We start from the raw sequence: 26,953 nt of genomic DNA, 5'->3' as shown, positions 1-26,953 counted from the left end.
TATAATGTAACACAAACAGTAACAAATAAAAAAGTTTCGAAAGTTTATGGACATATATGTTCTAGAAATCATTTTATTCTAAAAAATTTATGGACATTCTAGAACATGTGTGTTTGTGTGATTGAACATCTTATGCATGATTTTTTTTTTTTTTTTAATAATTCTATTTACATTCATTTTCAAATAATTATCAATTTTCTTAACAATACGTGGTACCTTAAAATGTCACTAGATTCCATGATGTGTGTGGCATTGATTAAACTTTACGGAGTCCATGATAATTTAAGTTATGATGAAGAAACAAGGAATATTATGGCCACCTTCTCATGTTCAATCAATTTCAGGGCATCACTTTTTCTTCTCTTTTTTTTTTTTTTTTTTTTTCCCTCATTGTGGAAATTCAACACGTTAAATTAATTGAAATATCTCAATGGAATATCAATGAAAAGTAAAACTAGTCAAACCGCATAAGAATAGTTCATCAATTCTTCATTCTTCAACGATAGGAATATCAGGAAATATTAAAACGTACATTAAAAAAGGGTGTCAATTTGTGTTTTAAGACTTGTTTGATCTTGAAAGTTTTCAAAGCTTTTCGTAAATAGAAAGTAACACAAATAGTAACAAATAAAATAGTTTTGTAAAAATTTGTGGACATATGTGTTCTAGAACACTTTAAAAAAAAAAAATTATGGACATTCCAAAACATATGCGCATGTATATTTGAAAATCATGTGCATGATTTTTATTTTTTTAATTGAATAACAAACTCCTTTGAATAGGACAATTATCAATTTTAAAGAAATATTTTTAACATGCCTCAAAGTTACATTCATTTTCAAACAATTATCAATTTCCTTAAAAATATGTGGTAACTTAAAATGTCACTATGTCCCATGATGTGCACGACATTAACTGAACTTTACGAAGTCAATGATAATTTATTGTTTACCAAAGAAATGTGGAATATTTTGGCCACCTTGTCATGTTCTATCAATTTCAGAGCATCACATTTTCCTCCTTTTTTTCCCCCCCGTGGAAATTCAACACGTTAAATTAAATTAAATATCTCAATGGAATATAAATGAAAAATATAACTGATCATATTGGTAAGAAGAGTTCATCCATTCTTCGTTCTTCAACCATGGGAATATCAGGAAATAGTAAAACATACCTTAAAAAAGGGTGTGAATCTGTGTTTTAAGACTTGTTTGATCTTGAAAGTTTACAATGTTTTTTGCAAAAATAAAGTAACACAAACAGTAACAAATAAAATTGTTTTGAAAATTTATGGACATATGTGTTTAGAACATGTGCGTGTGTGGACTTGAACATCATGTGCATGATTGTTTTTTTTTTAATTGGATAACAAACTCCTTCGAATAGGATTATTTTCAATTTTAATGAAATATATTTAACATGCCTCAAAGTTACATTCTTTTTCAAATAATTATCAATTTTCTTAACAATACATGGTACCTTAAAATGTCACTAGATCCCATGATGTGCACAGCATTGACTAAACTTTACGGAGTCCATGATAATTTAAGTTATGACGAAGAAACGAGGAATATTTTGGCCACCTTGTCATGTTCAATCGATTTCAAACCATAACTTTTTCTTCTCTTCTTTTTTTCCTCATCGTGGAAATTCAACACGTTAAATTAAATTAAATATCTCAATGGAATATCAATGAAAAATCAAACTAGTGAATATCAATGAAAAATCAAACTAGTCAAACTGCGTAAGAAGAGTTCATCGATTCTTTGTTCTTCAACCATAGGAATATCATGAAATAGTAAAACATACCTTAAAAAGGGTGTCAATTTGTGTTTTAAGACTTGTTTGATCTTGAAAGTTTACAAAACTTTTTGTAAATATAAAGTAGCACTAACAGTAACAAATAAAATAGTTTTGGAAATGTATGGACATATGTGTTCTAGAACACTTTTTATTTTAAAAAATTTATGGACATTCCAAAACTTGTGCGCGTGTGTATTTGAAAATCTTGTGCATTTTTTTTTTTTTAATTCGATAACAAACTCCTTTGAATAGGACAATTATCAATTTTAAAGAAATATTTTTTACATGCCTCAAAGTTACATTCTTTTTCAAATAATTATTAATTTCCTTAACAATACATGGTACCTTAAAATGCCACTTGGTCCCATGATGTGCATGGCATTGACTAAACTTTTCAGAGTCTATGATAATTTAAGGTATGACAAAGAAATGAGGACTATTTTGGCCACCTTGTCATGTTCAATCAATTTTTGACCATCGCTTTTTCTTCCCTTCTTTTTTTCCTCCTCGTGGAAATTCAACACGTTAAATTAAATTAAATATCTCAATGGAATTGACTAAACTTTTCAGAGTCTATGATAATTTAAGGTATGACAAAGAAATGAGGACTATTTAGGCCACCTTTTCATGTTCAATCAATTTTTGACCATCGCTTTTTCTTCCCTTCTTTTTTTCCTCCTCGTGGAAATTCAACACGTTAAATTAAATTAAATATCTCAATGGAATTGACTAAAATTTTCGGAGTCTATGATAATTTAAGGTATGACAAAGAAATGAGGACTATTTTGGCCACCTTGTCATGTTCAATCAATTTTTAACCATCGCTTTTTCTTCCCTTCTTTTTTTCCTCCTCGTGGAAATTCAACACGTTAAATTAAATTAAATATCTCAATGGAATATCAATGAAAAATAAAACTGGTCATATTGTGTAGGAAGAGTTCATCCACTCTTCGTTCTTCAACCATAGGAATATCAGGAATCAGTAAAACATTCCTTAAAAAATGGTGTCAATTTGTTTTTTAAGATTTGTTTGATCTTGAAAGTTTACAAAGCTTTTTGTAAATATAAAGTAACACAAACAGTAACAAATAAATTAGTTTTGAAAATTTATGGACATATGTGTTTTAGAACACTTTCTATTTAAAAAAATTTCGGGCATTCCTGAACATGTGTGCGTGTGTACTTGAACTTGATTTGCATGATTTTTTTTTTTTTTTTTTTTAATTCGATAACAAACTCCTTTGAATGGGACAATTATCAATTTTTAAGAAATATTTTTAACATGCCTCAAAGTTACTTTCTTTTCCAAATAATTATCAATTTCCTTAACAATACGTGGTACCTTAAAATGTCACTAAATCCCATGATGTGCTTGGCATTGACTAAAATTTACGAAGTCCATGATAAATTAAGGTATTACGAAGAAACAAGGAATATTTTGGCCTCCTTGTCATGGTCAATCAATTTCAGATTATCACTTTTTCTTCTCTTTAATTTTTTTTTTTTTTTACTCATTGTGGAAATTTAACACGTTAAATTAAATTAAATATCTCAATGGAATATCAATGAAAAATAAAACTAGTCATACTGTGTAAGAAGAGTTCATTTATTCTTCGTTCTTCAACCATAGGAATATTAGGAAACTCATACCTCAAATTAATTCAAGCAACGACTACTTGACACCCTTTTTTTAGATGAAATAAATTGTGAAGAAAGGGAGATATTCCAGCCCAATCACTTTTCTCTTTCTATGCTTTACAAAAAGAGGCCCATGACAAGATTGAGAGCAATGACGTTTTACACTACAAGTCCGAGGTACAAAAAGAAGGGTATCCCGACACAAAAGACTTTTCAGCATGTGCTTTATATTTTCTATAATGGGCTGTAAGGCCCAGTGTATGTTTGAGAAGTTCTTTTGTGTAGACCAACCTGTGAAATAGTTACATCTGTGCGTAATTTTAACACAATGGCAAAAGATTTCTTGAACTAATGGTGAGTGAGATTTTTTCTAAAGGAGTAAATTTAAGTTTGATTATTCATTCGTTAATGGGAAGAGCTCCAGTACTACTTCTAGGGCATTAAAAATTATAAAATTCAAACAAAAAACAGAAGCTAAGTGCAACAATATTCCAATATTTGTTTCATTTACAGGAGCTAATTGCAATAGAATTTCAATATGAAAGCTCAATTAGTGTGAAAACACTAATGCTTGTTTAGACCTCCAATTTAAAAAAAAAAAAAAAAAAAAAAAAAGAGCTTAATTGTTTTTACTCTAACTTATCTAAAGTGCAGAACAAGAGTAAATAAAGTGCAATAAATCGGAACACTGCCCTAAGCCATAAGCAAGTACAATAAATGATAAATGTAAAGCTTAAAGAGTAGGGAAGAGAGATGCAAACACAAGATAACACCAAGATGTGTTATCGAAGAGGAAACCAAAGTACTCGACGAAGAACCTCTCCGCGGCCCTCCAAGCCAAAATCGATCCACTAGTGAATAAGTTGGAGTACACAAATATCAAAAAGACCCTCCAAGCCTAATCCACCTAATGTACTTGAGCCCTCCAAGCTCCTACTATTAATGGACTTCTCAAGTCTTCACCAGTTATCTAGATCCCGCAATTCCACCCGATTGCATCCACCACTCAATGGCTTCTTCCAATACTTCTCATAGGCATTAAAACTTCTCTCAACACTAAGACTGAGTGAGGGTAGTGTTTGGGCTAAGAACCTCTTAAGGATATGTAGATGGAGAGATGGGAGTAAATGGAAACCTTAGAGAAATGATGTAGAGGATTATGGGTAAACAATCTTTAACTTTCAAGTGTTCGGCTAGGGTTTTCTCTCTCAAAAGTTTTTTGTGAATACTCCTTCTTCTTCTTCTTACATTTCATGGATAATGAAGGTTTATATAGTGTTGATAAAGAATGGAAAAAGGCACACTAAAAAAGTAATCAGGCAGAGAGTTTCGAGGGTCACTTGCGACTTGGCCTGAGTCATGAATGACTCGCGAAATCCAGCTTGTCAAGGACTCTTCAAATTCCAGCATGTGCTTCTCACATGGCCTGTTTCTTGAGTCAGCAATCGCGAGCCAGTCGTGAGCAAGTCGTGAAATCCACATCTTCACAAATTCTTCACCACACTCTCACACACCGCCCTTACATTAAATCCCACAAAAATAAAGGGAAATGAATAAACAAAATTACCATCAAATTTGACACGAAATTAAAGCTAACACAAAACATATTTGTAAATCATAACTTTACAATCTCCCCCTTAGGCTATTCGGTGACAAAACCCCTAAACAAAATCTAGACTTAAAACATGAGTATGGAAACATGGCCAAAACTCACTCACACCTAAATCTAAAACCTATAAAGCACTTGAACCATATACACCTGTATCCCGAAACACTTGCACATAACAAATAACTTCAGTAAATACAAGACAAGTGGAATACAAGGCATGTATAAAAAGCAAGTAAAATGCGATCAAGTAAAACTAACGATATAAGAACTTACAGCGTAACTTGATCAAACAAGAACAATCATTAAGAAATGAACACAATGAACATTTAACGATTAAATGATCATCCGGACATGAAAGCAATTAAGAGTAGCACAAAAATTAATTGCATGTCCAAGAAGCACATGATGAAGTAAAGAAACTATAGCGAGAAGCAATAGAAAACTAAAAGCATCAAGAAACGACTATAAAAACTAAGATACACAAAGCATTAAAGATAAACTGAGTTTTAAACTAAAGTATTGAAAGCTTTAAAGTACAGCAATGTAAATGAACATAGCATAATAAATAAACTATAAGAACAGTAAAAAGGTCTCAAAATTCTACTCCCCCTCAACTAAATACTACTCCCCCTTTTTGACTGAAATGGCCAACGATATTAGTTCTCACTCACCAAATCTCTTATCTGAGTGGAGAGAGCAGTGATTTGCTCTTGAAGATACGTTATCTGAGTCATGGTGTACACACAATGATCATCCAACGTCCAATTCATAGCTTCCTGCGAGCTCTGGAAATAATCAAATCTGTCAAGAAGCAGATCGAGGTGATTGGGAGAATGAGGTGGTGCATGTGGCTGTCCTTGAGGCTGAGCTTGTGGCTACTCCTGAGGTTGAGAGGGTGATGCTTCCATGTCTTTAGGATCAAGGGTGAAGTTGTCAATGTCTTCATCAGTGTTGCCACTCTCATGAGTAGTGTCCTCACCTTCTGCCCTCTCTTCTCCCTCTTCAAGACCATGAAGACAAGCTTTGCCCCTCGTCATCATTTGAGCAGAAATCTGGTCTTCCCTCTTCATGACTGGCAAGCCAGAGGGAATCCTAGCCCTCTCATGTCGCATGATAGACATGATCAATCCTAGGAAAGGTAGAGTTATTCGGGACTTCTTTTTGCTAATACATTTTGCAAGAAGATGGTAGATATGAGCAAAAATGTCTATGTCCTTCTTTTGGTACAAGTCATGAAGGAACAATGCTCGTGGTTGGGAGAGAGTTGTTAGATTTCTCACTGGGAAGAGATTGAAGATCATGATATACACCAATGTTCTCATAGCAAGAGAGAAGTTGGTAGTGAGTGATAACGCCTTAAAATGTATATTTATTATATATTTATATGGGCGTTATCTCCTTATTACTATGCTTAATTTGTATAATTAAGCCATGATTTGCATTAGTCCCTATTATTTATCTTTACATAATTTCTTTAATAAAATGCTATTCATTATATGTAATTTCTACTTTCAAGAAATTATGTGAGAAAGATGAGTTTATAGGAATTTGTGAGAGAATGGAGGTCAAACTAGAATTAAAGTGGAGTTAAAGGACCATGCTTAAATGTCTAAGGAGGTGTAGCTGGAGTGCTTGGATCGTCTACCATGATTGGAAGCTTCAAATAAGAAAAGAAATCAAAGAGACAGAATCTGAAGAGGAAAAATCTGATTTGAACACTGATAAGTATTTTGGGTGTATCTATCTGCTCAAAAATCCAATTGATGCAAGGCCAGATAGGTTGGAACTGTGACTTAAATATCTACAACTTTCCAGTTTTGAGTTTTTTGAAATTCTCAATTTTTGAAGGTCGAAATTAACACACAAGTTACCGCTGTAAACTTGGACAGAAATTAAAATAGTAAATGTTTTATTTTCTGGGGACACTTAGACATTAGGGTTTTGAAAGGAGGCTGGGCAGAACGAATTTTGGAGAGAAAGCCTTGTATTTTCCTTTTTCTAATGACAGCCTAAACTCTTTACTAGGGCTAGGGGTTGTAAGGTTGAATTTATTCAACCATCTAATTGGCTTTATTCCGTGCCAAATTTGCTTGTAATTCAGCATTTAGTAACCCTGTATTTAGGTGGGATTGTTGTAAGGGTAGTGAGTGAGATAGTGTGAAGATTGCTCAAGAGTGTGCAAGAAAACAGAGAGTCGCGGCTGGGACTCGCGACTGGACTCGCGGCTTCAACCCGCCAGAATCTGCACACGTGCCAAGCATGCTGGAAGATGAACAGTCATGCTAGCTGGAGCACTACAGGACAAAACAGGACAACTGGCCATACGGTTAACTCGCGACTGGAACTCGCGACTTAGTCAAGCCGCGAGGTCAAGCCACGAGCCACCCCTGTTTTGGAAAAACCTGACGTTTCGCATTCCACTCCTCTTCAGTATAAATACCCTTTTAACCCACGATTGAAAGAGAGCTTCCAGAGAGAATTTTGAGAGAGAAACCCTAAAGAAAAACCAGATTGTTTTACCCACAATCTCTACCTTAGAGTCTCATCAAAATCCCTCACTCTCTTCCTCTCCATTGTCAAATCCTTGAGAGGCCTTTATACCAAACCTGGTTCTCACCATTATCATCCCTGTGAGACAGACGTTTGGAGTTCTGGGAAGCAGTTAGGAAGGAGCCAATATTCATTGGTTGATGCTACGGTGTAGTAGCGGAATCCGGAAAGCTAGAAAAGAAAAAGGTTCGGCGCAACCTCGTTGGAGCAAGAAGCTTGGAGGGCTTAGGTGCATTGGGTAGATTAGGCTTGGAGGGTCTATTGCTGTCCTTGTATCCCAACTGTATTTTCTAGTGGATTGATTACCGCTTGGAGGGCGGCGGAGAGGTTTTTCGCCGAGGTCTTCGGTTTCCTCTTCGATAACATATCTGGTGTTATCGCTGTGTTTGCATCTTCCTTCCTCTCTATCTCTGCCTTTACATTATCTGCTGTGGTTTATTTTGTTGTGGCTTAGATAGTTGTTTAATCAATACCATGTTATAGCATATGTTATGTTTCCGCACACTATTGTTTAACATATTGCGTGTGTTGATTAAATTGGTTTTTGGGGGTCTAAACGTTCAAAAGTGTTTTTGTACACGTTTTTGAACTTTCAGGGGTTATGTTTCTTCTATACGGTATGAATATTCAATGTGATTCTTTCTAGGATTTTATCAACAATATATTTGATTGTTCAATTAAATTTCTTTTGATGTATTAGTTCTTCCATACTTTCAATAAGTTCAATCATGTTTTTCTTATTATTTAGATGAATTTCTAATAGTTTTAAATAGAAATCAGGTTTTAAAGTGAATGGATTTTTCTGAAAACTTTTCTAACCGCATTATTAATTGAGGTTATCATGCGTTCTTAAATTGTCTCAGTTCAACCGAATCATAAGTTTTTAATTATATAAGAACAATCAATTATGAAATAGATATTTTCTTAGATCACAATGAATTTCATATCGATATAGGGAAGCACCCCGATGCTCTAATATTTATATTATTGATTTAAATTAGTTTTTTATTATTATTGTTGTTAACAATCACCAAGCAAAAGTATTTTTCTTCTTTACCCAAATTTTTGTTTAATTATATTGTCTTTGAATCTATCCTACTCCTTGTGATTTGACCTTGGTACTCCGAGAATTATATTGCTATGATCTCCTACACTTACGAGTGAGCAAGCAGTGAGTAAGCACTATTTCTTCCATTCTCCCCCAAGATCTGGTCCTATTGCCAATACCGATGTTGTCCTTTTGTCATAAGGAAGAGAGGACTCTGGCATCACTGGTTCGATCTGGAGGAATTTCTAGATAAACATGGTGGAGACAATAAACTCCTTCCCTCTCACCTAACAGTTGAAGTGATCTCCCTCCACAATGGCATTCTAAAAGAACTCGCGAACTAGAATATGATGCACATCCACCGAGCCTGTGAGAAGTGAAGCCCAAGTGTAATCTCTAAACACATCAAGAATGAAAGTGCCCTAAAGAGATCCAAGAACTACCTCTCTCTCCACAATAATAACAACATCCTTACCAAGAATGCCTCAAATGCATATCTATCTCGGAAGCGATCTTCTTCGTATCATTGAAGCTTCAAAGGTTTTTTGGCAGTGGTCTTCTTGTGAGGAGACATCTACAAAAATGAGCAAACACACAAACCATACACAAAAATGGTAACAAACTTGATTAGGTACAAGTTAGTTCAAAAACAAGCAAAACAAAAGAAAATGCTCTAAGATATGTACAAACGAGCATAACAAAGACATATACCATGTTGAAAGTGCTATTAGGTCTAGAAAGACTTAACTAGCATAAATGAATGTAAAACATGTCAAGTGGTAGGGTGTGTGTAAATCACACTCATGGGGAAATGTATGTAAAACACACAAGCAATGATTAGAACATGTTAAAAATGAGTAAACATGGTAAACCCCAAAGTTTGGTACTCATCGGAGTCCAAATAGATGAAAAAAATACCATATAGGTATTTTATCAAACATATAGAGTACACACGCTATACATGTATGATGAAAAATGTATGAACATGTTAAAATCAAGCCTTATTACATGTTATTTTGCCACATGGGGCCAACACAATCAACAAGAAAAAAGTGGGACTAAGCCCAATCAACAAAATTGAAAAAATTTGCAAGAAATTGAGTTTTCCCAACCCAACACAAAAATAAACCCCAACCCTAAGTTTTAAGAAATCTAAGATAAAATTAAGGAATTGAAAGTTTAAAAGGGATTAGAAATACCTTGAAGAAGTCTTAGAGTAGAAATGCAAGAGGGTTTTGATGAGTTTTGGAGGGTGGTAGTCGCGGAGTGCAAAAAGACAAAGTATTTTGAAAACTGAAATTTCGTGCCTTTAAAAATTGTCTTTTTCTACATTTCGCGAGTCAATGACTCGCCAACTAGTCGCGAGCCTACTCACGAAATGTGTAGATGCATAGGGCAGATTTTTGCGAGTTAGGTCTAAGTCGCGAACCACTCGCGAGGAACTCACGAAACTCTTTGCCAGAAACTTTTAAGAAATGGAAATTTCTTAAGAATATCATGACTGGAGACCACTTGCGAAGATAGTTGCAAAATGGCCAAACACAGTTTTTCAACATTAAAAATTTGACATTTTGAGAAAAAAATTTAAGGATCAAAGTGACAAAAATCACCTCTAGAAACAAATAAAATACTCAAAAATCCTTTTGGGTTTGATCAAGCAATTGAGCATACACACATCACATTTGAACACATACAATCACATAAATAAAATAGATATTCATTGAACATTAGACTTGTGTGTTGTGTGTGAGAATCAAGTATGAATTAGTCCATAGTCTAGTATGAAGCTCAATGATCAATTCAATCAAGTCATACATAAATAGCACGAAGTCAAGTGACCTATCTCACTACTAGAAATGAACATATATGACTCCTCACTAAAGTGTTTACATTAATTGAAAGTTTTTCATTTGGCTTCCATTTTTCATACTTTTTGATCAATACAACTCAATTATTGAGCAACAATGTCATGAAATCTTTTATATTTCTTTGAAGAATAAGCCTTTGGCTTTGGCATCATACATTTTGAATACATTTTGCTTCACATTTTCCTAAGTTTTCAAAGCAATACTTTTTTAGCTCTTTCTCCTCTTAGAGATTGATGATTGAAAAGCTTTTTGACATAAAAATACATGTGATGAGATATATAGGAGCAGGTCTACGCATGTATTAAAATTAATCAGGACTATTGGCTAGACATTCATGACAAGTTTGAAGATCTATTTACAACAATCAAACATAGATTTCTAGATATCACTCACACTTAAAAAATACATACATAACAAGCTAAGCTCGTAAATGCTATGTCATTAGTATGAAGGCACTAGGCCAAACTTAAAATGTGATATGACACAACATAAGCGATCAAACTTTTTGAGATTTTATACTTTTTATGAGTTTTTGGATTTTTACTCACTCAAAACAAAAATAGTAAAGGAAGATCAATAAACAAAGCAACCAATTAAACAAAAAACATTAAAAGAAAATTCATGTTGAAATGAGTGACCCTTTCTACATGAATGCACTAATGATAGAAATGTGAGGGTCACATCAAAAAGATGGGTCAAGGAATGATATTCACATCGATGGTCTTACGAAGAGACTTAAACCAAGAACCATTAAGAGGTTTAGTGAAGATGTCAACTTTTTGATTTTCGGTGTTGATGAATTACAACCATACCACTTTCTCCTCCACCAAGTCACGAATGAAGTGATATCAAATTTCGATATACTTTGACTTTGAGTGTTGAACATGATTCTTGGATAGGTTAATGGAGCTTGTATTATCATAGAAAACACGAATGGTGTCCTGAGAAATCCTATAATCATCAAGAAGTTTCTTCATCCATAAGAGTTGGGCACAACAACTACTCGCAACAATGTACTCAACTTCAATAGTCGATAATGACATTGAGTTTTGCTTGCTCATCCATGACACCAAATTGTTTTCGAGATAAAAACATCATCCCAAGTTGCTCTTTCTGTCATCAACACATCTGGCCCAATTAGCATCCGAGTAATCGACTAGGCAATCATTTGAATCTCTTGAGTACTAAATCTCATAGTCAGATGCTCCATTGACATATCAAATGATTCTTTTAACCGCCATCATATGAGACTTCTTTGGTGCTGCTTGAAATCATGCACAAACTCTAACACTAAAGGATATGGCCGGTCTACTTGCGGTGAGATATAAGAAGCTGCCAATAATCCTCCTATATAGGGTTGGATCAACTTCCACACCAGTTGGATCTGAGCTAAGTTTGGCGGAAGAGCTTATTGGAGTGGATGCATGTTTCTTTGAGCCCGATCCAAATCTCTTAACTAGATTTTTGGCATACTTCTCTTAAGATATGAAAATCCCATCTTTTTGTTGCTTCACTTGAAGGCCAAGGAGGTAGTTTAGCTCCCCTACCATGCTCATTCCGAATTTTTTCTTCATTTCTTCCAGAAATTCTTGAGCGAGTGCATCAATTGATGGACCAAACACAATATCATCAACATAAACTTGAGCAACAAGAAGAGATTTCTCATCTTGTTTGACAATGAGAGTTCGGTTGGCATAGCCTCTTTTGAAGCCACGATCCAAAAGATATATCGTTAAATGATCATACCATGCCCTTGGTACTTGTTTCAACCCATATAAAGCCTTCTTCAATCGGAGAACATTGTCCGGAAAATGAGAATCTTGAAACCCTTTTGGTTGTTCCACAAATACTTCTTCCTGGAGAAGCCCATTTAAAAATGCGCTCTTCACTTCCATTTGGTAAAACTTGAAATTCATGATACAAGCTATGGCTAGAAGAATCCTAATGGACTCAAGTCTTGCTACCGGAGCAAATGACTCATCAAAATCTATACCTTCAACTTGAGTATATTTTTGAGCCACTAATCTCGATTTGTTTCTCACAACCTCATCATCCTTATCAATCTTGTTCTTGAAGATTCATTTGGTGCCAATCACATGAGTGTTCTTTGGTCTTGGGACCAATTTTCTACACATCGTTCCTAACAAATTGATGTAGTTCCTGGTGAATGGAATCTACCCAATTTTCATCTTGTAACGCTTCTTCCACCTTCATTGGTTCAAATTGAGCAAGATAACAATGATAAGTCATATGATTTACACTGTAGCTAGGTCCTCTTCTCAATCGAAGGCCCTCATCCAAATCTCCAATGATATTGCTTTTGGGATGATCTAAACTCACTCTTAATGATGGTTTCTTTGACGTAAAAGACTCATCATTACGAGATATTGGAGGTTGCACTGGTGGAGTGAGCGAACTTGATGGCACTTGGGATGACTTAGTTTCTCTTCTTGACGTGATATGAGTGGTTTCCTTTTCCAATGATTGTTTTTCAACATCACTATTTTGAGAGGAATAACCATCATCATCATTCTTCTTGAGGCTTGAAGCATCTCCACTTTCTTCAACACTATTTTCTGAAATGGCATCATCTATGACCGTTTATTGACTCCATAACCATCTTGGTTCATTTGTTGTAAACTCTATATGCTCGGCTATTCGCAGAGTACCCAAGAATAATTCCTTCTTCGCTTTTGGCATCAAACTTTCCAAGATTTTCTCTATCATTGAGAATGAAACATTTGCTACCAAATACCTAGAAGTATTTCACCTTAGGCTTCTCTTCATTCCATATCTCATACGATGTTTTCTTGGTACCCACTCGAAAGAAGATTCTATTCCTGATATGACATAACGTGCTCACGGCTTCATCCTAAAGCTTTTGAGGGATATCCTTATTGAGAAGCATTACCATTTCCATTTCTTGTATAACACGATTCTTCCCTTCAACAAACCCATTTTGTTAAGGTATCTTTGGAGCCGAAAATTCCTTCTTTATTCCATGTTCATTGCAATATGCTTCAAACTTGGCATTCTCAAATTCCTTCCCATGATCACTTCTTATTTTGATGATGGGAACCCTTTTTCCCTTTTGAAGCCTCTTGCAAAGTTTCTCCATCTTCTCACATGCTTCTGATTTTTCTCTAAGGAATTCCACCCAAGAGTATCTTGAGAATCATTAACTACAACTATGATGTACCTCTTGCCACCCAAGCTTTCCATCCTTGTGGAACCCATTAGATCAACAAGAAGTAACTCCAATGGTCGAGATGTAGTGATGGCATTCATCTTAGGATGACTTGACTTGGTTTGTTATCCCATTTGACATGGTCTACAAACGGTCTTCTCCACTTTTCCGAACTTCGGTAAGCCAATCACCACTTCAAGTTTGGAGACTTTCACCACTTGCTTGTAGTTAGCATGACCACATCGTTGATGCCATAGCTCTAACAAGTTGACTTGAGCACTTTGACACGACACATTTGATTTGGGAACCACGCCATAATAATTGTCGGTAGTTCTAAGTCCCTTCAACACTTGAACACCATCTTCACTAAGGATAACACACCCTTTCTTTGAGAACTGAACCAGAAAATCTTCATCACAAATTTGAGTGATGCTCAACAAGTTTGCCTTAAGTCCCTTGATGTACAACACATCGGTCAACAATGGTAGCCTTGGAATTTCAATCGTTCCTTTTCCAAGAACTTGAGAATGACTACCATCTCCAAACGTGACATATCCGACTTGGTTTGTTATCCCATTTGACATGGTCTACAAACGGTCTTCTCCACTTTTCCGAACTTCGGTAAGCCAATCACCACTTCAAGTTTGGAGACTTTCACCACTTGCTTGTAGTTAGCATGACCACATCGTTGATGCCATAGCTCTAACAAGTTGACTTGAGCACTTTGACACGACACATTTGATTTGGGAACCACGCCATAATAATTGTCGGTAGTTCTAAGTCCCTTCAACACTTGAACACCATCTTCACTAAGGATAACACACCCTTTCTTTGAGAACTGAACCAGAAAATCTTCATCACAAATTTGAGTGATGCTCAACAAGTTTGCCTTAAGTCCCTTGATGTACAACACATCGGTCAACAATGGTAGCCTTGGAATTTCAATCGTTCCTTTTCCAAGAACTTGAGAATGACTACCATCTCCAAACGTGACATATCCATCTTGCTTTTCTTTAAGACTCTTGAAGAGAAATTTATCACCTGTCATATGCCTTGAGCATCCACTGTTAAGATACCACAAACATGATTTAAACACTTTCAATGCAGTATATACAAAAAGGCAAGCATGAGATAAGCATTCTTGATTTTCAAAACACGATTCATCTTCCTTTTTATTGTGATCAGATGAGTGAAGTTTTCTTTTCAAACTATCAAGCTTATCACACAAGTGTCTATTCCTTCTCTTATATTTTTCAATTAAGGAATTTGACTCACACAAACTCTTATGAAGCATGTGATTCCCAATCTCTAACATTTTAGCATGTGTGAGAAGATTCTAGCATGTTTCTTTGATTTTAATAAATTTATGAGCTCATTACTAGGACAATCTCCAAAGATGCTCATCGAGTCATTATCACACACACATGAACCATAATTGATGTTAGCTATTTCCATTGCCATATCCATAGCAATGAGGGGTCTAGAATTATACAAGGATAATGAAATCCAAAAAGTGTCCCCGCTTTGATTCCAATTGAAAGCTCAATTAGTGTGAAAACACTAATACTTGTATAGACCCCTAATTTTTAAAAAACGGCTTAATTGTTTTTACTCTAACTTATTTAAATGCGAAATAAGAGTAAATGAAGCGCAATAAACTGGAACACTACTCTAAGCCATAAGAAAGTACAATAAAAAATAAATGTAAAGCTTAAAGAATAGGGAAGAGAGATGCAAACACAAGATAACATCGAGACGTGTTATCAAAGAGGAAACCGAAGTACTCGGCAGAAAACCTCTTCGTGGCCTTCCAAGTCAAAATTAATCCACTAGTGAATAAATTGGAGTATACGAATATCAAAAAGATCTTCCTAGCCTAATCTACCCAATGTACTTGAACCCTCCAAGCTCCTGTACCAACGGACTTCTTAGAGTCATGTCTTCACTAGTTATCTAGATCCCGCAATTCCACTGATTGCATTCGCCACTCAATGGCTTCTTCCAATACTTCCTATAGGCATCAATACTTCTTTCAACACTAAGAATACATGAGGTAAGTGTTTGGGCTAAGAACTTTTCAAGAATGTGTAGATAGAGAGGTAAGAGTAAATGAAAACTTTAGAGAAATGATATAGAGGATTGTGGGTAAACAATCTTCAACTCTTAAGTATTTGGTTAGGGTTTTCTCTCTCAAAAGTTTCTTGTGAATACTTATTCTTCTTCTTACATTTCGTGGATAATGAGAGTTTATATAGTGTTAGTAAATAATGGGAAAAGGCACACTCAAAAAGTAATCAGGCAGAGAGATTTGCGAGTCACTAGCGACTTGGCTTGAGTCGCAAATGACTCGAGAAATTTAGCCTATCAAGGACTCTTCAAATTCCAGCATGTGCTTCTCACAGGGCATGTTTCACAGGTCAACAATTGCAAGCAAGTCGTGAAATCCACATCTTCACAAATTCTTCACCACACTATCACACACAGCCCTTATATTAAATCCCACAAAAATACAGGGAAATACATTAAATCCCACAAAAATACAGGGAAATGATTGAATAGAATTACAATCAAATTTGACACGGAATTAAAGCCAACATAAAACATAGTTGTAAATTATAACTTTACACAATATTTAGTAATGTTTTTTGAAAGGGGTAAAACTACGTAAAATAACTTGTGTGCAACAAGTTTAACCATATTGCAATATAAAATCATTAACTCTGTAGAGGGAAAAAAGATACATGGAAACTATTTCATGTGAGAGGGAGGCAGGGGTAGAGCCACCTTATCCTGTGGGGGGGCCATGCCCCACCCCCAAAATGTTCAAAAAAGAAATTAGTTGGTAAAAAATAGGCCCTAAGTCAAATTTGGACCCTTCAAATGAAACTAATTCCCTCTCCCCCCCCCCCCCCCAAGTCTCCTTGATTCATTCAAATTTATTCAACTATGTTGACCTTTTGTTAGTCTTTCTCCATCTCTCCTCCCCCAACACATCATCACACAAGCCCAACTTGTATAATTTTTACTATTGGGTTGCAGCTTCTGTTAGGTTCTAAAGATTTGGGATTAAATGTTTAGAGTCTTAATTTGTACTTGTTGTCAAACCGAGAATAAAAACATGTCTAGGATAGGTGTTAGACATTGCTTAAAGTGGTTCAAGTCAAGAACTTCTGTGAAGCTTGACTGATCGAATATTGTAAAAAAAAGAATTTCTGCAGAATTTTAAAACAGGCCCAAGCCCATTAAAACGTTTAGGATTTTAGTTAACACTTCTAAGTATAAAAAGAAAACCCTAGCTACGTTTTGAAGACTCTTAGAAGACTTGTGAGTTACTCCTGTAAGATCTAAGAGGTTCTGTACTTTCTAACTTTACAAGTGTCTATCAAAACAAGATCTACAATCAAGTGCTAGTGGAATCTATTCCCAAATAAAAAAATAAAAAAAAAGTGCTAGTGGAATCTAGTTGCTGCAAGATCAACAAGCCATGATTTGAAACCTTTGATAATTTAATAGTTATAAGTGGGGAAGGTTGGTATTGAACGTGGTTCTCCTCATGTTAAGATGCTTGCTTTTCCTAGGGCTGCTTTAATAATCGATAGTGATGTCCTTGCAAATCTAATGGTAAATTGACTGATTGGTGATGGGTCATTCTCAACTCTAATGGCCACTTGTGCTTAAAGCTTAATAGCTACCATCACCATTTAATTTTCTATATGCCACTAGCATTTTTTGTTGCTGTTTATGAGTGAAGAATGCCACTGGCATTTGAGTAGTCACGAGCACATTAAACCTTTATTATTCTATGAAGAACATTAGTGGCATAAAAAGTACATAGAAGGTTACTACATACCTATTGATCTCGACGTGGTAAGAACTCCAAGAACACGATGTCCATTCCAGTTTATGACTTTTCCACCAGCGGCTTCAATTCTCTTCAACTTATCTGGTCTGTCAGGCTATTAACACAAAATATGTACCAAGCGTGATTTAGATATTGTCATAAAGTTGAATTCTTATAATCAAAGGATCTCAGCAATGGATTTGTATGGTAAATCTGAAAATATAAATGTGATCTACAATATGCAAACCTCTCACCATAAACCACGTTCAATGATAAGCAGATAAGGCAAAAAATTAATGATTAAAAAAGAAATTCTTAGAATACATGGAGAATACATGCCCTGCTACTACTAGTCACATAATTCAACATGCAATTATATAATTCTCTGGAAGTATAATAACAATGTACTCTTTTCTTTTGCATAAAATTAAAAGTGAATCTTACTAATTGAATTTATAGTTAGATCTATTATTCGTGTGAAAGAAGGGAGTAAGCCATTATTGAGCAGCGAATAAAGCCTGGAAACTAGCCTTATGAAAAATTTAAACACCACTTCTGGTATTCTTATTTGATACCTCAATAAATTACTATAACAAAGAATCAGAAATTTGAGGTTCACGAACTTCTTGAAGATTGTCTAGCAATCACGGTGGACGAGAGTTGCCCCAATGACCGGTGGGTAAGAGACACGAGGAGTATCCTGGAATTCATAAGGGATTTATACTACTTGACAAATGTTTTCAGTTCAAGCACCCACAGACATAGTTCTTCTAGAGTAAGAAAAAGCATATTTAAGACATGTGCTCCCTAGTGAAAGAGATTGTGCCTAACAGAAGAAGTTGATTATCAATCACATATTGTAATTTACTCGAAACATCAAATGATCCATTAGCTCATTATCATGACCCTTACAACGTGGACTCAAATAGTTGGAGTGTCTTAAATTACTAATTTTACAACATGGCGTTAAACTATTTGTCACCGGTAAAGTCACAAAAAACTTTATTTTTAAATTAAGTCACTAACTTGCAATATATTCATATTTTATAAAAGACAGTTTATTTTTAAATTAGTTTAAAACTTCCTTTTCCAACTTATTACGCGAGGATTTATAACACTATTTTTATGAATTATTTAAACAAGTCTCGTGATTAAAACTAGACATGGGTAGTCACTTCAATTTACACTAAGTTGAAGGAAAATAGCTCCAAAATGATTTGGTTTTTTCTTCTATAAATTGGAGCTGGGATTTTTTGTTTTTGCTTCTTTTTTTCAACTGTCTAATTTTCAATAATGTAGTGTTATTAATTTTTTTAATTGCAACAATGGAGTGTGATATTCAAATTAACCTAGTTCTCTTGATAAAGAATGACTGGTTAAAATTACCACCAACAACAACAACATATCCATAGGTATTTACAAGATGAAAACTTGAAATAAAACCGTAGTGGATGAAAGCAATAAATTGGGTTATGTATAAAAATGCTTCCTAATAATTAAACTTAAGTTTTTAAAATGGGTTTCAAAAATTTGTGTCTGATAATAAAATATTAATAATCATAAGCGTCAAAAATTGAAATTCTATTGTGTATATATATATTAAAAGTTTTTAAAAATTTATTCCTTATTATTAATTATTTGTTAATGTTATAGGCTTGCTGAACTGAGAATTTGGTCACTAATCACAATATTGTATTACTAGTCGCTAACCCGTGCGATGCACGGGAAAGCTACCAATTTTTTCCAAATGATGTGACATTAGCTATTGGAATTCAGCATCAATTCTCTAGAAAACAAAGCAAAACTCACAATTTACCAATGTATCTAAAAAGACCCATTCACAACTGATTGAGCTTCCATTTACTTGTGCTTCACTGTTTTTCTCTCCTCAACACCTAAATAGAAGCTTAATTAAAATTTTGAGAATATAATCCAACATGCAAAACCCAGAAATATCCCTAAAAAATCACAAACTTCGTCATTCATAAAAAATAAAAACAAATCTGGGTATCAAATAACTAAATATAAGAGTTTAATTCCTCTTTATTTCAATTTAAAACCAAATTGTGCATAAAAGCAAAAAAAATTTGTTTGTTCTAATACGTCTTTAGTATCAAAATCACAAATTCATTAAAACCAAATTGTGCATAGAAAATTTTAGAGATTGAAAGACAACTTTAAAATGTTTTTTGTATCTTCTTCCTTTGTTGCTTTGTAGTAGTCCCTAAATATGCCCTTTTGTTTTCCTTGAGTACAGATGTTGGGTGAGTTGCACATTGGTTTGAACATCAAGTTTTTGACATTTGGTACAATCACCATCTTCTTCAATTGATAAGTTGTTGCTACATTCATTTGAAGTATCACTGATGTAAACCTGGCAATAGAACAGGTTGAGGAATGTATTACAACATATACATCTTAAATATCATATTTGTAATTTTTCTAAATTAAAGAATACTTACTTCTGTCATTTTATCAAGTTGAATTGCTTTGTTAGTTTCTTCAAAAGAGTCAAAAAGTTTCTTGATAGTGTAAAATTCCGATCTATAGTTGAGATTATAGTCATTTAGTTGTATTTGGTTCCTTTAAGATTTTCTACCTAAGTACAAAGTTAAAAACAACATCTAACTTTGTATTACTTATTTGTACCTTTAGTTAACAACCTCAAACTACTGATAGGCATCCTACATCTACCTTCAATTGCATCCTTTCTTTCATGAAATTTAAGGTCTCTATCATTTTTTTTAACATAATCCCTTCTATTATTCAGTCTGTTTGCAAAATCTTGATAATCTTAGTTGTTTATTCTTTGTTCTTGTCATCATCAATGCGCTTTAAAAATCACATTTAGGAGTATCATTTGAAAAGTCATATATGGTGCAATTAATAAACAGTAGAAAGGGAGCACAACATGCAAACACAAGAATGCTTTACATATCTTTAAATAAACTACATCCATTTAAATAAATAAATAAAAAACATATTAAAAGAAAAACATTAAGGACCTTGAACTTTGTGAAATAAGGTTATAATGTTATTACATATAAAGTTATTCATCAACCTTGTCTCAGTCTTGTGTGCACTGCAAGCAGTAGCTGGAGCATTTGAATCAACTGCAGTCTTTTCTTTTCAAGGCAACACTTGCAGCGGTACCCCACATTCCATCTTGCCTTTGGATGGTTGTCCTCAGAGGTTGCTATTAGAGATATTTGAAATCACGGTAGCAACCATAGCCTATTGAGGTTACAGAGATAGAGAGAGGGGGAGTGCATTATCGGGTTCAAAGTAGTTCTAAGTTCAAACTAAGTAAAATATTTAACTAAAATACCGTGCTAAAAATAAAAATTAAAAATATTGTTGAGGTGTAAAATTGTGAAGACTCTAAAGCTGAGGTGGCACACTTTTAAGAGGCCAACTTTTTATTAACATTTGAATTTCCTTGCAACCTTCTATTAACGTGAAGCAAACAAACACAGCCTATGTTAATATTTCTCACTAAGTGCTTTTTTAAGAATCTGCCAATAACTACCAAAACATCCTGGACTTTGCATCAATTCCTAGAATGCCAACAATTACCAATTATCACAATACAGCTAACACTAAGTACAATAGAAGCATAATGCATATTAGCATGTACAACAACAACAAAAAAATTTCACAAACAGCAGCACCAGGCCTTAGTATAGCAGCACACAGCAGCAATAATGTTAGTTTGAATATTGGAAAATGAAGATTAGCCTTATGACCATAGGAGCAACATAGAAAGCCTATTGACTAAAACCTTATCTTCTTTCCTTTTTTTTGGTAAGTGAAAAACTTTATTTTCTTTCTAAATCATTTTATTTCAAATTACTGAAGCTCACCCTTCCAAGGGTTCAAAAGAATGATGACAGTGAAGCATAAGCAGTTGTGAACAGTTGTCGGCCTAATTAAACCATCAACACAATAATTAGACTACAAATATGAGTTATATTAATAATTATTTTTCACAAAATTAAATCTTTAAAAAAAAAAAAAAAAAAAAAAAACTAACAAATAACAAAACCCAAATAATATTTAACACAATTTTTGTTGTTAAAAATACCTGTACTGGTAGTGGTTCTTGCAGTATATGAAGGTGTCAAGAGGCAGGGTTGAAGGTGGGTGATGATTTGACATGGTAGTAGTTTGACAGTCCTAGAATTCCTCTCTTAATCTCTCTCCATCCATCTCTGTGTGCACATTTACGATTACCTTTATCGGCTACAAAATCATAATAAGAAATTATATTAAAAAATTAATGAGATGGAAACAAACCCAATTAATTGAACAAATTCTAAGGTGTGATTAGACTATTATAATCCAAATCGACTTTTGAAACCAACAATACTCAAACTAAAAGCAATTCAAATATAAACCAATTAGTAAAACTAAATAAAAGTTAAAACGATTCAAGAATATCTAATGCTATTCGTACTAAAATGGATTTAGTCAGAGAGAGAGAGAGAGTGACAGATTTAAAACAGCAATCATATATTTGCTATTGTACACATATATACAGCAACTTTTTCATCACAATGATAAAAAAGCATAATTGGGAAAACAGTAGGGGGGGGGGGGGGGTCATCAACCTCAAATGTGCCATTTACAGCATCTCCATATTGTCCAATGCATTGGGCACAGCAATTTTACACACCAATACACTGCATTGCTGCCCATTAATTTCATATATATAATATATCCCAAACCAAAGTTAGATCCCAAGATTACAAAAAACCCAGATATATATTTTCAACCCATAAACAGGGCAAAACCCAAGTGGGGGACTTCCATTGAATTTGGTTCAATTTGCAATGAGAGGAATAAGATGATGACATTAGAATTTAAAAGGCTAGATATCAAACTAAGATTGGAAAAACTAATAAGGAATTGGGACAAAAGAGCTGTAAGTAGTATTGATTCAACTTTTCACTTTGGTCAACTACAACAGAGCTGTCAAGATGTTTAACCATTAATTAATTAACTTACCTTCATTGCTAATAATGAAAGATTCAATAGCTTCAATGCCAAAAGACAACATAAAACATTATTTGGATCTCACGGAGTATGAAGCTGCTCTAATTTTATTTTTGATAGATCAATAAAAGTTTACAGTTCCTTATAGATAAATGCCATTAATTAGAGGTGTGCAACTAAAACAACCAAAATAATTTAAACTGACAGGACTCCAACAAACCTTTGATTTTACCTAAAACCCTTTTCATAGATCCACCTCAACTTCATAGAACATACCAACTAAAAGGACCAGTCTGCAACAAACCTTTCATATAGTTATATTAAAGTCTGTTGAAGTTAAAACGGAAAAAATATGAAGCTATTTTATCAAACAATTTGCATGCATATAGCAAAAGGCAAAATTTGAGAGAGGGAGAATGGGGTGGTTTTCTAGAGACTCTATACCCATCTAATATTCATGTAGACAAAAAGAAAGCTATTTAAAGAATAAGGAGAAAAGATACCTATATCAAAACTAAGCCAACCAAAACCTATATAACGCACAATTATTTATTTATCTAAATTACTGGTAGTGGTTTTAGGAATATGACATTGACAGAATGGTGTAATGATAATAGGTGGCGGCTTTCGTAGGGGTGACCCTCAAATTTCTCTATGAACCTTAGAGACCCTGTCTCTCTCTTAATTTTGTCTCAAATTTAAACAATGTAAGTAGAACTATCTCCAGCAGAGTTGTTTTCAGAACCCATAAGATGATTAACCAAACAACATAGTGAAGAACAAATAAAAAATAAAAAATCAAGAGCATATCTGAAACCTTAAACATGATTTATTTTAAAGAATTTCACATTCCAAAAATTACATACCCAAACCTAAGCCTAAATCAAAATCAATTCGATCGAAATCCCTAAGCCTAAATCCTATTTAAACGATAAAATTTTAAGACAAATCAAAAAACCTTACCAGTAAAGGTTTCGACGTGGTGAAACCTAGTGAAGTGGATATGGGTGAGATCGATGGTGTTAGGCAAATCGGTGGTCTGAGGAAGGAGATATCGGATGCGATGGTGGGTATGGTGGATGCGATGCCATAGAGCATATCTGAAACCTTAAACATGATTTATTTTGAAGAATTTCACATTCCAAAAATTACATACCCAAACCTAAGCCTAAATCAAAATCAATTCGATCGAAATCCCTAAGCCTAAATCCTATTTAAACGATAAAATTTTAAGACAAATCAAAAAACCTTACCAGTAAAGGTTTCGACGTGGTGAAACCTAGTGAAGTGGATATGGGTGAGATCGATGGTGTTAGGCAAATCGGTGGTCTGAGGAAGGAGATATTGGATGCGATGGTGGGTATGGTGGATGCGATGCCGTCGTCGGTGGTCTGATGAAGGAGATTGATGGTCTTAAGCAAATCGCTGGTCTGAGGAAGGAGATATCGGATGCGATGGGAAAGGTAGAGGATTGGGAAAGCCAGAGCATCGTGAAAGGGAATGGGAAAGGACGTTGCGATCCCGTCTTCGGTGGTCTGATGAAGGAGATCGATGGTCTGGAAAAGGTAGATGATCGATGGTCGATGGTGGAAAAGGCAGAGGATTTGGAAAAGCAGAGCATCGTGAAATCCATCGTGAAAGGGAATGGTAAAGGGTATTTTTAATACTGTGATTTTGGTTTTATTTTTATTTTTTTGTTTTGGTTTTGGATTTTTTCTTTTTCTTTTCTTTTATTATTTTTTTAATACTGTGCTGACGTGGAAAACTGTAGGAGCTTCAAAAGTTTCGGTTTTATATATATATATAGATTAGAACAGTCAATTATTGCTGTGCAAGGTTTCTCAAAAAAAAAAAAAAAAAAAAAAAACCTATTGCCGTGCAAGTGCAATTTGGCCATTCCCGCTTATAAGTTAGTATATACCCGATAGAACCTTCTGATTCTGAGTCTTTTATACGCACCCAGAATCTACGATCTATGGACTATGAGTGCGTTTGGATTCGGCTGAAAGTTCCCTGCGTTTGCGTTTTGTCTTTTTTTTTTTTTTTTTTTTTTTTTTTTCACGCGTTTTGGAGCGTTTTGGGTGTTGCGGCTACTGTTCATGCACTGTTCAATGAACAGTAGCCGCAAACTTTGACTTTTCAAATTTTTTTGGACCAATCACAGCACATCGTGTATTGTTCACGGACCCACAAATTTCACTTTTCAGCAACTTTTTCATTAAAAATGGGTCCCACGATACTATTCACACATTTAAAAATTATTTCGCTACAGTGTTTTTCAGTTTTCAGTTTCAGTTTTCAGTTTTCAGCTGTATCCAAACGGACCCTATGTGTGTGTTTGTATAGAGCGTTGTGCATCTACGTTTCACGTTTTCTGCGTTTTTTTTTTTTTTTTTTTTTTTTTATTCTCCCCAGCAGCCATTGTTGACCCGGTCCTCTGTGAACAGTGTACTTGTGCACTGTTTACGGATCCCACAAACTCCATTTTTTATCAATTTTTCATTAAAAATGGGTCCCACAATACTATTCACACATTTAAAAATTATTTTGCTACAGTGTTTTCAGTTTTAAGTTTTCGGTTTCAACAAAATAAGTTCTATCCAAATAGACCCTATGATACTAGAAATTGAAAAGCTATTTGCAGCACTGACAAAAGCGATTCCTGGCTCTCTCTCGCTTGAAGTCTAATAAAGGCGCTGTTTTGAACAACGTTTTAATATCATATATTCATACAGATATCATATATGTATATATCAAGCCAGAAACCGAACCTTTTACTCGCGTTTTTAAAAAATCAAATCAAGCAAACTAGGAAAAACTAACACGCTTTGGCGACAAGACAAGGCAATGACATTGAGAATCAAATATTCAAAAAAGAACCGTACCTTATGATCACGATACAAGGCCAAAGCCACACCACCACTAAAAAAGACAGCCCTACAATCCCCACAGTTAGAAACCACAAGCTCCTCCCCTCCCACCACAGCCACAACCGCCGTGGACCCCACTGTCCTCCCCACACCACCACCTACCACCTCCCCATCCATTTTACCAAAACAACCTTCCATCACTCTCTCCCAATACTCCGATAACCCTTCTAACTCTTCACTACTACTCTCACCTCCCTCCTCCACCAAAATCCCATGCAGCCCTTCACTACAAGCCCTCGCCACGTGGCAACCTCCATGCCCATCGTACACTCCGAAAAAATCGTACTTTCCTCCAACACCACCTCCACCGCTACCTTTTTTGTTCATAACTCCTAGTTCAGCTCTCACCGCATCTTCCATCTCTTTCCTCCTCCCTATAACAGAAACCGAACCGTACAACAATACCACCTCTTCTTTCTCCGAAGAAGACGCAGACAATGACACCTTCACCGAATCACCAACATCCTCCTCCTCCGATGATGATGTTTTCTTCGTTCGACACGTGTACTTCAGCCGCCGGACTTTGATTCTTCTCCTCGTCACCGTGATCTGACTCATGGCCCCGGAATCCGACGTCATTCTCCCGAGATTCATTCCCACTGGCCCATCAACGTGAAGCTTCGAAGCCTCTATCAACCTCATTTTTTTTTTATAGCGTAAATTGGAATTCAAAGGTAGTAACTAGCTAATCTGTGTGTTATATATAAAAAAGCATGAAATCTAAGCCGTTGAATTTTCACAACCCCGTTGGATTTGAAACAGATGGGCTTTGAAATCTTTTGATGGACCAGTGGCTTGGATTTTTCAAAGAGATACGTGGGTGACTGAGATTGGGTTGGTGGACGCGTGTAACATAGATTTTGAGGTTAGTGATTCGGTCCCGGAAAAGACTATCGTGGTACTGGGTCCCACGTAAAAAAAAAAAGGGTTGTGATGTGTCTCTAGACAAGTCATTACGTGGCGTCTCGTGTATCGAGTACCGATTCTGCTTTGTTGATGAGTCATTGGAATCTTCGTTCTCTGACAGTGAAGTGGGATTTTTTTTTTTTTCAACTTTTTGGAAAATCAAATCAAGTCGCATTCAGAAGTGGTGGGAGAATACACGTGTCGTGTGAACCGGGGGGTCGCGTGCCGGAACTGCGCCTCGTACCTTGTGTCTCTGCCGATATTTCGTGTCGAGTTTCTTTTACTATGATTCTATGAATAATGTTTTTTTAATCTCGTTTTATTTAATTTAAATATTATTGGGTTGGTTTTCTGTCGAAAAAAATGTATATTATTGTTTCGGATGGATGAAAATATCCCGTGAGGTATGATTGGGTCAACTATTGGGGACGTGACTCACTCATGAAAGTTGATTGGGTGCCAGTATGGTGTTCTTCTTTTGGTGTGGGTTTCAGTCTGTACGTACCTTTAAAAAAAATAAAATTATTTAAATAATTTATCTTTTTATTTTTGAGAAAATGTTTTTTTTTTTTTGAGAA

The 26,953-nt window shown here is 34.9% G+C and overlaps 1 protein-coding gene and 1 long non-coding RNA gene across 2 annotated transcripts in view; both read right to left on the bottom strand.

The window, feature by feature from the left end:
• Positions 1 to 26,953, bottom strand: part of LOC126698115 (uncharacterized) — a 79,127-nt gene that overhangs the window by 14,875 nt on the left and 37,299 nt on the right. The window lies entirely within an intron of this gene.
• On the bottom strand, positions 20,500 to 26,131 carry LOC126698109 (protein phosphatase 2C 51-like). The gene is made up of 3 exons (XM_050395127.1): positions 25,425 to 26,131; positions 21,629 to 21,786; positions 20,500 to 21,469 (listed from the first exon to the last, which is right to left on the bottom strand). Exons 1-2 carry the CDS (start codon positions 26,109 to 26,111, stop codon positions 21,721 to 21,723), a joined length of 753 nt encoding a protein of 250 aa, XP_050251084.1. The 5' UTR covers positions 26,112 to 26,131; the 3' UTR covers positions 20,500 to 21,469; positions 21,629 to 21,720.

This window comes from Quercus robur, chromosome 9 (genome assembly GCF_932294415.1).
Source record: "Quercus robur chromosome 9, dhQueRobu3.1, whole genome shotgun sequence".
NCBI classification, from domain to species: domain Eukaryota; kingdom Viridiplantae; phylum Streptophyta; class Magnoliopsida; order Fagales; family Fagaceae; genus Quercus; species Quercus robur.
The sequence above is the reverse complement of the archived record's forward strand: the minus strand, read 5'-3'. Positions and strand labels throughout refer to the sequence as shown.